This window comes from Sceloporus undulatus, chromosome 4 (genome assembly GCF_019175285.1).
Source record: "Sceloporus undulatus isolate JIND9_A2432 ecotype Alabama chromosome 4, SceUnd_v1.1, whole genome shotgun sequence".
Taxonomy (NCBI): domain Eukaryota; kingdom Metazoa; phylum Chordata; class Lepidosauria; order Squamata; family Phrynosomatidae; genus Sceloporus; species Sceloporus undulatus.
Genome location: NC_056525.1, coordinates 102384495 through 102397511, shown reverse-complemented (window position 1 = coordinate 102397511; position 13017 = coordinate 102384495). Strand labels below are relative to the sequence as shown.

General features: G+C 38.2%; 1 protein-coding gene across 6 annotated transcripts in view; it reads left to right on the top strand.

Moving 5' to 3' along the window:
• Positions 1-9588, top strand: part of ODF2L (outer dense fiber of sperm tails 2 like) — a 41710-nt gene extending 32122 nt beyond the window's left edge. For all 6 annotated transcript variants that reach the window (XM_042464789.1, XM_042464792.1, XM_042464788.1 and 3 more), the window contains 6 exons: positions 1352-1456; positions 1603-1761; positions 3585-3670; positions 3762-3924; positions 5649-5774; positions 8126-9588. In XM_042464789.1, the coding sequence (XP_042320723.1) occupies positions 1352-1456; positions 1603-1761; positions 3585-3670; positions 3762-3924; positions 5649-5774; positions 8126-8254 (768 nt within the window). In that variant the 3' untranslated portion in view covers positions 8255-9588. The remainder of the gene's footprint in view (positions 1-1351; positions 1457-1602; positions 1762-3584; positions 3671-3761; positions 3925-5648; positions 5775-8125) is intronic.
• The last annotated feature ends 3429 nt before the right edge of the window (positions 9589-13017 follow it).

The following is a 13017-nucleotide window of genomic DNA, read 5'->3' as shown; positions in this document are numbered from 1 at the left end:
GCATCATGCTCCATTCCCATCCTCTCCCTTAACCCTTCCCTCTGTTATGCTTTGCCCAGCATGCCTTTCAGGGTTTTTTTTTTTTTATCCAACTTTTTTCATACTATTTCAGAGATCCACAGCCCCAGTCCACTTAATTTTTTTAACTTCAGGGCTCCTGAGCTCCGAAATAGCATGAACAAAGTTGGGAAACAATATTTTTAAAAAGGAGGGAGAGGAAGGAAAGGGAGGAGAGAACAATGAGACCAAGTGACTAACAATCGTGGTACTACTGCGGGAATGGCTTTCTGCAATTTTGGCAATGGGCGATAGGCATTTCATTCATGGGTTTCCTCTGTGAATGAAAAGACACAGGTCAGGGACTGGGCAGCTACAGAAGAGAAGTGGTGTCATGTGATCAGCGTCACCGATGTTACTTCCTTCCCATAGGAATTGCAGCTTAAAAGCTGCGCATGATAAAGCCCTACCATGTCTCAGTGTTATGGAATTCTGGGAATTGTCATTTGTTGAGACACCAGAGCTCTCTGGCAAAGAAAGCTAAATGTCTTGTAAAACTACAATTCCCAAGATTCCATAGCACTGAGCCTTAGCAGCCAAAGTGGTGTCAAACTGGATTATTTCTGCAGTAAGGATGCAGCCTGTAACATTTTACATTTCCATGTGGAGTCTTAAACATTAAAAGCCTCTTAAGCATTACTATGGCTTCCAGGGGGCAATGTAGCTGTGATAGTCCCTTAAGGGATCACTTAAAAAGCAGGAGTGGACAGAGTGCAGCCCTGGACCACACTTTTGCATCCGCTGAAGCCTCTCACCAGTCCAACAAACAGGGCTGTGGAGTAAGAGTCATACAATAGAAAAATAGAATCAAACGTTTGGTGTACTGACTCCACAGCTCTGCCCACAAAGCTCCCCCCCCCCCAAAAAAAATTAATTAAAATTTTGGCACAATTTTCAGGAAAGTCTTGCCCAAAAACTACATTAAAAGCCCTCCAAATGTATGAAAACACACTACACTTCTTATATAACCTCATGAACCTCACACCACCCCCAAATAATTTACTCTGCAGTCCCTCTCAAAATGGCAACAGGAAGTGATGGAACTTACTTGCAGTCACCATTTTGAGAAGGGCTGCAGAGAAAAGCAAACCCCATGATAGATTCACCTTAGCGTTGCCCTAAGTCAGAAATGACTTGAAGGCACGTAACAACAACAAAACCCATGAAAGCATGTACAGTACCAAATAATGAGTTAATTCTTTCCAGTGGGTACATGTTTTCAGGGGTTTTGTTGTTGTTGCATGCCTTCAAGTCATTTCTGTGGCCCTCATCTCTCTAAAACATGTCATTCTAGGTGGTGAGATTGGACATGGAAGCAGAGGAATTGAAAACCAAGTATGAAAACATTCTCAGTGACAGTGGAAAGATAATGGAAGACAAGGATTTTGAAATGAATGCGGTAAGTGTAGGAAACCTATTGTTTATTCTGCTTATGTTCATTGTTTTAAAGCTACAATAGTTTGACTATTGGAGAATATGCAAAAATGACTGAAATTTTATTTCTTCTTTTTTTTTTCCTACTCTGCCCCCACCATGGCTGCCTAGATGCGGGACCAGACAGAGGCCTACTTGAAGGAGTTAGAATGTGCCCGTGATATGCATAAAGCAGTTGAAGGGAAACTGCAGACATGTCAGGAAAGCCTACTCTCCTGCCAGAAGAGCTGCGTAGATAAATCCAAAGCCATTAGGGAGCTACAGGTCCAGGTGCTTGGTTAATAATATATAATCTATAAAAAATGTAAACCTTTATGGAAAGAACCCAAGGGATTGAGTCCCAGTGCTAGTTCCAGCTAAAGTACATCCACTGAATTAGTGGGATTTATATAAGTGTTGATTCACCATTGACCAGTTGATTGAGAATTGTGTGATACTTGCCATGTTGCTGAACTGCAACTCCCAGCAGCCCTAGCCTGCATAGTTAATGGTGAAGAGTGCTGAAACTGCAAGTTAGACAACGTTTTGGAGAGACATACAGTTCTCATGCCTCACTTAGGCTTAAGGTATTTCTGTTCACACAATTTTTTTTTTAATTAAATATAATTAAAATGGTATTTACCTGCACTAGAAAGAAAAGAAATGTAGCAGCAGGTAATCATCATATGGGAAGGAATTTTAGGGCCTTTTCACACCATACAATTATCATCATATGGGAAGGAATTTTAGGGCCTTTTCACACCATACAATTATGGCACTATGATTGAACTGTAACTGTCATTGCATCCTGTGGAAACCTGAGATTTGTAATTTAGGCAGGCAGTAAAGCTCTCTGGCAGAGAATTCTAAATTGTTGTTGTTAACTGCACTTGAGTTGATCCTGACTCATGGTGATAGTGGATAAGACATCTCCAAGAGCCCCTGTCCCTAATAGCTTTGCTCAGGTAGTGTAAGTTCAGGCCCATGACCTCCCTGATTGAGTCTATCCATTTGGCCTACAGTCTTCTGCTCTTTCTGCTGCTTTCTACTTTGCCTAACATTATTGTCTTTTCTAGTGAGTCATATCTTCTCATGATGTGGCCAAAGTACGACAGCCTTAGTTTCATCATCTTGGATTCCAGGGAGAGTCCTGGTTTGATCAGTTCTATGACTCATTTGTTTGTCTTTTTGACCATCCACAGTATCCTCACCACATCTCAAATGAGTTGATTCTATCTACCTTTTTCACTATTCACTTCTCACATCCACACATGGTAATGGGGAATACAGTATCTTGGACAAGTCCAGCTTTAGTGCTCAGTTGTATATCTTTACACTTTAGGTTCTTAACTAATTGTTTCATGGTTGTCCTACCCATTCCTAGTCTTATTTCCTGATTGCAGTCCATGGTATGGGAACTCTTTCACTATTTTGATTTCCTCATTGTTTAGGTTGAACTTATGTAGATCCTCTGTGATCATTATTTTTGCTTTCTTTATGTTCAGCAGTAAGCCTGCCTTTACACCTTCTTCTTTTAAATAAAAATTCTAAATAGCATTCCCTAAATAGCATTCCAGTATTGAATAGCATGGAACCGTGGCATTTAAAGTGGAATCATAACGCTATAATTGTGTCATGTGAAAGGGCTCCAAAGACACTAGTGTAGCAACAGAAAAAGGGTCATTTTCTTCAGAAGCGAACAGGATACAGAACAGAACCACAGAGACTGCTATTAATCCCCTGGCATAGCAGGATGTGGGATAAAACACCGATAAGTGAACTTTTCTCTCATTTTGTACCCAGTTTTGATCTTGAATATATTAGATTCCTGTTTTTCTTTTATGTTACTCTAATCAATTAGAACCAAACCTGTTTGCCTTGCTGTGAATTATTGCACATACTGCTATAAAGGATTGCACTGATGGGGCTGGAGGGAAACACACATTAGCCCTTGCCAGCATAGCCTGTGGTGAGGAATGATGGGAGTTGCAATTTAACAACATCTGGAGAACAACTACTTTTTTGTTCCTGGCTAAAAACTTTGCTTGCTAGTAATTTGTTTTTTCTCTGCAGTTTTGTGTGACATGTTAGAATGAGAATAACTGTTTCTACAGGTAGGTGACAGTGGAGGGGTCTTGGAACAGCTCTCTTTGGAAGAGGAAAATCGCAACATTCAACTGAAGTATGAAGAAGTTAAAAAGTAAGTGTGTCCTGCTGCTACCTTCATAATTCTTTCTGTCTGCCTTCCATTCTGTGGTAACCTTCACTTGTATGTTTACTTCACTTAAAAGAAAATTAGAAGAAATGGAACTGCAAAACAACGAACTTGAAAATCAGTTGGCAAACAAAGAAGAGATTCTTCAGAAAACTGAATTCCAGTTTAACCAAAAAATTGCAGACTGTGAGGCTTTAACCAGACAGCTGGAAGCTGCTTTGGAAGATGGAAGAAAAAAGGTAGAAATGATCTTAAATGTTTGTCTACTTCCTGTTTGAAATTAGAAATTTACCTAAGAAGAATCTTTTGCAAAAGAAGCAGTTGGCTCTGTTCTTAAAAAAACCCCGCACACAACCCACATAGCACCTTTTTGATAGGGGTGGACAGAATAATGATTATTTATCTGTGAAATGAGACATGCTAGCTCCCCAGTTGATCAGATTATTATGTTTTCTCCCATTACCCACATTTTCCTTATTGGAACAAAATCCCTGATACATTGCTGGGAGGCATTTCCTGCTTGCTCTTGTGGAAAAACTTGTGGAACAGCACTAATGCATTTTCTCCCTCTCCTTGTTAAACTACTCAGTACATGCCCAAAGGCATTCTTTTCTCATGTCTTTTTTTGTTTGTTGGAAACAAGCCACTGATTGCTCACTGGTAAGGGAGAGGTACTCTATACATGCCCAAAGGCATTCTTTTCTCATGACTTTTTACATATTCGAAGGTGAGCACTGACATTGAAAATTGGTTCCAGAGCTAGGTTCTGGCTCAAATTAAGCATCAGGAAGGAACACCTTGAACTGATCTATATCATAGACCAGACTCCTACATTGATTAATGGTGTTGCCTCCCCTTAAATGCAAATGTGTTGGGGACGCCATTCTCCATATGTTTTAGGCTCTCTTTACAGTGGCGCAGTTTAAAATTACCTGAACCACATGTGGAGCATTATAGATAGCCATAAAGCAAAACTTCTTTTCTGATCTTATCTTTACCCATCCCCAGTTTTCTAGTTTTAAACTCTTGCTACTGTATGAATCCATCCTTTAACTCTACCGACATTTTTTCCCCCAATATTGGAGTGAAACACATGACAGTATGATGAGGGAAAGTGTAGCTGCATATGGTTTCTTCTTTTTTTGTGTGTTGCCTTATGTCAACATATTTTTTCTGGTCTAGGTATTTCAGTTTTGTGGAATATCCTTAATTTTATAACCACAAACAGTCTTGTGAGTAAGGGGCATTTTTATACTCCAAAGGTGCTACAAGATCCCTTTCCATATTGATTTTCCAAACCATCACAGCTATGTCTTTGAATTTCATCACACTACACTATTATAGCACTGTTATTCCAATTTTACTGCTATGGTTGCCTCCTGTGGAATCCTGGGATTTGAAGTTGAGGAAGGGGCATTTAGAATTCTCAATCAGACAGCTCTTAGGCCTCACTAAACTATGAATCCCACAATTCCACAGAAGGCAGCTATAGCAGTAAAAAATAGAATAATAACTGTGTAGTATGATATTGTTGCACCCTGTGGAATCCTGGGATTCATTTTTTGGTGGCGCTTTCAACTTCTCAGGACATGCTACTAGTCAGAACTTCATAATGTTAATATTATATCTGAAGTAGGAGTGTTCTTAATGATAAAAGATGATCAACCTGTTGTTCTTACCTATGAATTTGGTATTTCCCCCCATTCTTTAATTTTCTCATGATAGACATAGTTAATCTTAAAAAGTCACTCATAGTAAAACATAGCAATGTGCTGTTAACGTTTGGTATTGAAAAAGATCAGGTTGGCATTTCAGATTGTTTGAATTAAAACAACAGAAAATTTTGGGTCACACAAAAGGCATACATCTTTAATTTGATACCACATTCTGTAGACTGCAGCTCACTCCATCAAATAGGTGTTATTAAAACTTATTGTACAGGTTTTAACTTTTATTTTTGCAGCTAGCAGAAGAGATGGAAAAGATCACTTCTAAAGAGCAGGCATTTCAGTTGAAAATACTGGATCTAGAAAATAAATTAAGAAAGAAAAAAGAAGAACAGAAACAGCTATCTAGAAGATTAGAAGCTGTAAGTAGACCTTCCCCTGCACTCCACCAAACTTTTGGTATTGCTTCTGATATTTGTTTTTAAATTTTATTTCAGTATTGAAATGTATTCTACATGCTCTCAATTTCCTTTTTTTCTTTGTACTTCAGCCATACAAAATCTATACAAACATAGCACACACCCGGGTTCTAGCACATAATATCTGTCAAATTCAAACACATTTTATGGTTACAGTAAGCTAGTTTAGTTGTTGGCCTTGGGTTTACAGTAAGTTGTCAGATATTTCAGCTTATCCCAGGTTATTGTACTTTTTTGTAGTCTTTGAATGCCAACAAAATATATGTGTATTTGTGGAGCATAGATTCACTTCTTTGGTATCTGTTCATTCTGTTCATTTTGCTTCCAAGTTGGACTAAAATAATAGCACCCGTTATTAACAGATGAATTGTCTGCAATAGTTAAGGCCTAGATAAAGACTTACAGGGCACTCCCATGGTTGTTCTTTCACAAGTTTAAGGAACAGATATTTGGAGGTGGCTCAAAAGGCTATCTACATTATATGCAGTTTTAGCAATCTGATACCACATTAACTATCATGGCTCCATCCTATAGAATCCTGAGATCTGTAGTTTGCAGAGAGATCTTGCAATTCTCTGCCAGTGAGTGCTATAGTCCACCCTGCTGACCCACAGTTACCTAGTCAGACATCCCCCCCAAAAAAAAATTGATGATCAAATCAGTTTATTTTTGTAGTGTAAACAGACACCAACTCTCCCTTTTTAGGGAGCCTTGAGTGGCTATTCATTCTTCTGTCACCAGGTAAAAACATACTTTATTTCTGCAGACTTTCAGGAAGTAACTATAAGCAGAAGTATTTATTAATAGTGTGTTCTAGTGTTTTGATTTCCCTTTTCAGGAAGGTGTTTTAAATTGTTCTTAATTCTATAGATAACAATACAGTTGCCCCAGGACTTGGAATCGGAGGGGTGACTGTATTTTAACAATAACATATGGTATGTTTTTTACTTTTACTTGTTTTTTATATTGGTTGTATTTTTAGTTAGCCACCTTGGTTCCAAGTTCTAGGGAAGAAGTGGAATATGGATAAGTAAATATAAATGGTAATAGTGATGCCAGGGATTGAATCTGGGACTTTCTACATGCAAGGCACGTGTTCCACCACTAAGCTAAACCACTTTCTGATTTAAGTTGCCCCAAGGCTCATGTATGTCTGTCTCTCTTTGGGAACTGTTTGTAGAATTCTGTATCCGCTGCTGCTGAAATGATCAGTAACTATCTCCCCCCACCCACCCCCACACAGTTAATTTATTTTAGTTAACCATTTCCAACCACTCCATCTTAAAGTTCAGCTGAAGTGAATCATAACTTCCTTAATACATTTTCTCCTGCATACGTTTCCCTTCCCTTTCATTTGTCAGGGCCAATATATTATGTTGTAAGCATTTTCCAGTTCAGATTTATTTGGCCTGACAGTTAAAAATAAATATGAAAGTAATCTCACTCATGCATTGAATGCCATTGATTTAACACAGAACACATCCATTGTTCTACTCCCTTAATTACAGACATACATATACAGGTCTGCATGTGCTCACACGCTAGTGCATATGTCTGTAAGCATGCATGCAGATCAATGGAAATGAAAAATATAGAACATATTCTTCCCCTCTTGGTAAAGAGATGTTGTTGGAAGCAGGGAAGAATTGTAAATATGTACAATGCTCAGGCCTGCTAAATTTGTGGATGTTATAGGGTATCACAATAAAAGATAAGCCTCAAGAAAGTAATTTGTTTGATCACTTTTAACCAGAAGTGATTATTGCACATACCAAAAAATAAAAATAAAAAATCTCCAGCACATATAAATTCTGGGACAATTCTGACATTTATTTTAACCACATGTATTTTTTAAAGATTATGTTCTAATAAACATAAAATTAAATCCTGAGAATGCTATGTATCTTTTATAGGGTTGGAGAATTGTGAATGGACCTACTAAAGGGGCTATCAATCACTCTTTTTTAACAAGTGCTTTGGTACCAAAAAAGTAATTTAAATTGGTTACAGGTGCAGTCATAAAAACCATATTGTTTGATGATGCCACAGTACTTGGATAATGAAATTTAAGGCTCCTTATGAGTCACTTTAGCCTTGTGTTTCAAAGTATAAAGCTGATTAAAGTTTGTGATTGCTTAACCTACCTGAAGTTAAAATGTTTGCATCCTTGTTTCATGGACACAAAAATAAAAGTTGTTAAGGTGTTTGGTTTACCAGAGACATTTTTCAGTACACTAAAATTTGAAACCTTTTATTAGTCAATATGTCTATTGATAATGTTTAATTTTTTCCAGAGAGAGAAACATCATGAAGTGTCTTTGAAAGAACTAGAACACAGCCTCCAAAGATCAGAAAACCAGACCCAGAGTATCCAGAATTATGTGAAGTTTTTGAAAACCTCTTATGTAACAATGTTCGGCTGAACTTTCTCTTGTTTCTTTCCAAAATGAAGAAGCACATCTCAGGACAAATGTTTGTGTCTGATCTTCCATTGGAGTCTGTTGCGTTTAGGATTTCCTCCACTGTGGTATCTGAAAGGCATGTTTTATGTTAATTGTTAGCCACACATATCACTAGATTAGAAAAACATCTGCGTGTATATTGGTGGAACATTAATTTAGTTGAAAAACATCCCACAAACAACAAGCAAGCAAAAAGATGGGTGCTAGCATGCTAAATTTTCTTGAAGTTCAGTGCAGAATGGCTTTGAAATCCAAAAGGATATTCCATATTTTGTGATGTTAGGATGTTGCCCCACAACTGCTCCCATGAAAGTTTTCCTCTTAGATTTAGAAGAATCAGACCTTGCATCCTCTGCTGATGAAGTTTAGGGCTGATGAAAATGTAAAATAGAAGCATAGCATTTCCATTTTCTGGCCCTTTGTGTCCATAAGGAAATTTATTTTGTGGGAATGGGAAAATCAGTAAATAACTCTTCCACTGAAGTGATTGTAGAAGGTCACTCATGGCAGAACATCAGGAGCGCACAGTCAAATGCCCACCAGATCTCTTGGACTACAGTTCCCATCATTCTTCACCATTAGCCCTTGTGGCTGGATTTCATGGACATGGAGGTTCTGAACATCTGGTTGGAGGAGGCTGTTCTAAGATCTTACTTTAAGGGCAGCATACACGGCCAAGAATGAAGCTGGAAGCCTGCAGAGGCTGAAGGAATATTTATTCTGATACTGTAACTCACTGAAAATAGTCCTGACTTCATTATGTGTTCATATTATTCTGTCTAGTTTATCCTGCTGAATTAGACAAGAATCATATCAGTTGGCTCCAAATTATTAAACATCCAACTGATGACACTTTAAGGAAGTATCACTAAGCTCTCAATTTATGTAGGTAGAATTGCTAAAATTAGACATTGTGTTCCAACTTCTGCCCAATATAAAGAGTCATAATGAAAAGAATTGTCAGTTGCTCCTCCCTCAGAGCTGCTATTTGTGCAGTTGGCTAAGCAGCAGTTACTGAGGAGGTTAGATCAGAGAAATGTCAATCTGAGGGAAGGCAGTTAAGCCTTCTGTTCCCCAGAACTTCCTTGATCAGCAACCAACCTTCTGTGGTTGGTTTGAACTTGCAAATATATATATCTCTGTGTGTGAAAGATTGCTTATCTCTGTTCCAGTGTCTCTTATTTATGGGCTCAATGACAGCCTGTTTCCCCACCCAGGCCAAGTAGAATGGGTTATTGATGTCTTCTGCAAAAAAGTGCCATTATTTCCAAAATAAAGTTTTTTATTTTTTCTTCTTCTTGAGAACTGCAAATCTTTTTATCTAAGAAAACAGACACCCAGTAAAAACTAAAACATTGCTGTATTGTTACTTCACTTGCCATTTGGGTACTTTTTAACAGAAATTCAGGAACAGGGGGTTCAAACTTTTATGGGTAACAGATATGTGGATTTGATTAGGATTTCTTCTTGATGTCTGGAAAATCAGTAAATGGGGATGACTTGAAATTTTTTAATTTTAAAAAAATCCCTTTTACCTTTTCCTCCCTTACCTACACTCCATCTGCCACCTGGCAGTATATAAACTAACCTATATTCCTCCTTCTGTGCAAACTAACGTGCAAGTTGGTTATCACAGTAATATCTCTGTGGTGTGTTGTTCCAGCCAATATTACTCACCTCCATCTTAGCCCATCCACTAGGACTAGTTTACTCCAAGAATAAAATGGGAATTAAAAACATACTAATTTAGTCCAATGCAAGAGACCCACCAGGGAAGGGAGGGACTTCAAAGAGAAAGGTGAAAAACTTCTACATCTAATAACTGTGCTTCCCAGTGTGCGAAAATAGTTTTCCAGCTCTCTGAAATCACTCAGCCAACATGGGGAATTCTGAGAGTTTTAGTCCAAAAACAACTTCTGCATCACCAGCATCTGTGTTACATCCCTCCTCTTGGGTTTTTCATTGGTGGCTTGCATTTTACTTCTGCCATTTTCATTGATGTTGTAGAAGAATTTATGTCAATTCAAGATGTGGGCCAATAATACTCAGAAAAAAAGTAATAATGCATAAAACAAATAAATAAAGGGGAATTGTGTGTTTTACAATGCCTGGGAGACTTTGAATCAGGTTAGGTGACATCTCAAAAGGTAATGGCGTGTATGTGACAAATATGGGGGTTGGAGCAAGTGGGTGGGTGGGTTGTATAAAACTCCTGCTCTGAGTCTGACCAAAAAAAGCACTCCTTTTGACAGAATAGAAGACTGACTAAAAGATTCGAAAACCATTTTCCCTCCAGTTTGGGTCACTTTTGTGTTGAGGTGTTCTGCATCCCCAGGAGATTCTGAACTTGGCAAATTGGATCTCCAAAGTTTGCCCACCCCTGCTCTACTCCTTACTCAGGGTAAACCGTTTCTTTAAAACTACAAACAACTGTCAAACAAATTGTATAATGGTACCTCAACTCTGTAAAATAAGTTGGCCCGCATTGATGGAACTAAGGATTTGATCCTATTAAATTATAAATTATACATGTGTTGTTTATTAAATTATAAATGGCTACTGATGATTACATTTCTTCAAAACTGTAATAATGTTAGATCGAAGTGCTTGATTGAAAACAGGTGATGTTTCCTTACTTATTCCTGATGATATTTTGCTCTTGGTTTTCCTTGAGCCTGTCTTGTTGAGCCTATAGATGTGACGGTTGTTTGATGCTGTAACAAAAAAGCACTGACTTAGTTTCTTCTTTTTCATGCATTAAGGAGAATAAAGCAAAAGAGGGGTGTTTTTCTAAGTGATGGGAATTTTGCTGAAGACACTGAAGGAATGCAAATGGTTGCCATCAGTCTTCTACACAATCAGTCCTCTCATGGTAAATTACATATATGTTTCCATTGTTAGTTTTGTATGGCAGCCATAACATTGACCCGAAGAAAATTTGCCTGCCCTCTTGATTTGAAATATTTATCCAGTAAATCCCCACACATTTAAATTATTTACATGGGTCTCAAGAGTATATTATTAATGGTGAGCAAATATAACCTCTCAAGAAGAGTAAAAAGTTGGAAGAACAGTGAATTCGGGCAGTACTCCAGATGGAAAACATGGCTATAGACCATTTATATGGACCTTTAGTGAATAGATAAGCTTTGTCATCTATGCCTCTAGTCTATAGGAAGCATACAGGGGTCCATATTTGACCACTACCTAGCCTGCTATTCAGGGCTTAAGGGAAGGGCAATGGCAGCCTAGGGACCCCCCAACATCATATCCCAGACCCCATAGATACTCTGGATGATCATTCCAATAATATCATATCCAGTATATCAGTAAGAGGTATCTCCCATCACTTCCTACTGCTTACTTTAAGTGTTGATTGTGGAAACCTTTGCCATATAAAGCATGTTTTACCATTCAACTTATAATCTCTTGTTTTCTTGCTAAGAGAGAAACCTAATACTGTGATCCTTACCTTTATTAAGCCAAACAGAAATGCTTAGGGATGTGTGAAAGCCTTTGAATTCTTTAGATCAGGCACAATGTTATAAAAAGTCTGTGGCAATTAGATAATCTTATAGTCATGGTTGGCCTAACCATGGCATTAACACAATGGAGTTGAGGTTTTGTCTGCAGGCCAATACAGCTATATTTGCTTTTTATACAGCTAAGAGATGTTTATATTAAGGTAGGCATTTACAGCCATAAGAGCTAGAAGCTTGAATTTAAAAACACAAAACCCTGAGATGATTGGGGCTGTGGAGTTGCTACCATTCCACAGAACTATATTTGTGCACCTTTAAGTCATTTCTGCCTCATGGTGACCCTAAGACAAACCTATCATGGGGTTTTCTAGGCAAGGTTTGTTCAGGGGGGGTTGCTTTTGCCCACCTCTGAGGCTGAGAGAGAGTGACTTGCCCAAGGTCACCCAGTGGGTTTCCATGGCCGAGTGGGTATTAGTGGTGTTACTAGACCACCTGTTGGTAGCAAATCCTCTGCATAAGCAGTTAATTGCCAGCCTAGCAATTGCCTCAGACTGATTTGGAAAAAAGATCATGGATTTCTGACCAATTATTTATAGTCCAACAAACCACAGATCAGATCCCAAGGGATTATAGTGCTTGAATGTTTTTGGCTTGGGAAAAGAGATGCTTAGGTCATTATTACTCTTCTTGTAATGCTCATCTGAGGAAGAAGAAGAGACTGACACTGAAGAATGCTTCTATTATCATATGCTTTCGATTTGCTAAATGTCTGGGAAACCCAAATGTAAAGCATAAGCCTAAGACTCTTAAGACAACTTGGGGCCCCTATCCCCTTTAATCCTGTCTGCCAAATAAACTGTTACTAGTATTTCAGAACTGATACAAAACTTTTATCTCTGCTTCCTATTGGTGGCAAGAAGCTCCCATAAATCTTATTGTGAGGCTGCCTCCAGCCAGAGAATAGAAACTTAATGGCTTCTCAGTGTAAAATGCACTGCTTCAAAAGAATTACATACGAGAAATGCGAACCCACAGTGAGTTCCTTGCCCTAGAATCATCCTGTGTAGATAAGTTTAAGGCATTAAGTTTATTTTCCTTAAATAGTCCATTATGATCTGAACACTGACTGAACCAATGTTCAGACAACTTAAAGCAGAACTGTTCTAGTTATAAACAGTACTGCTCAAGATTAGTGCAAATTAGTGTTGAAAGTGGTCCAACACCATCCATTCTCACCAAAAA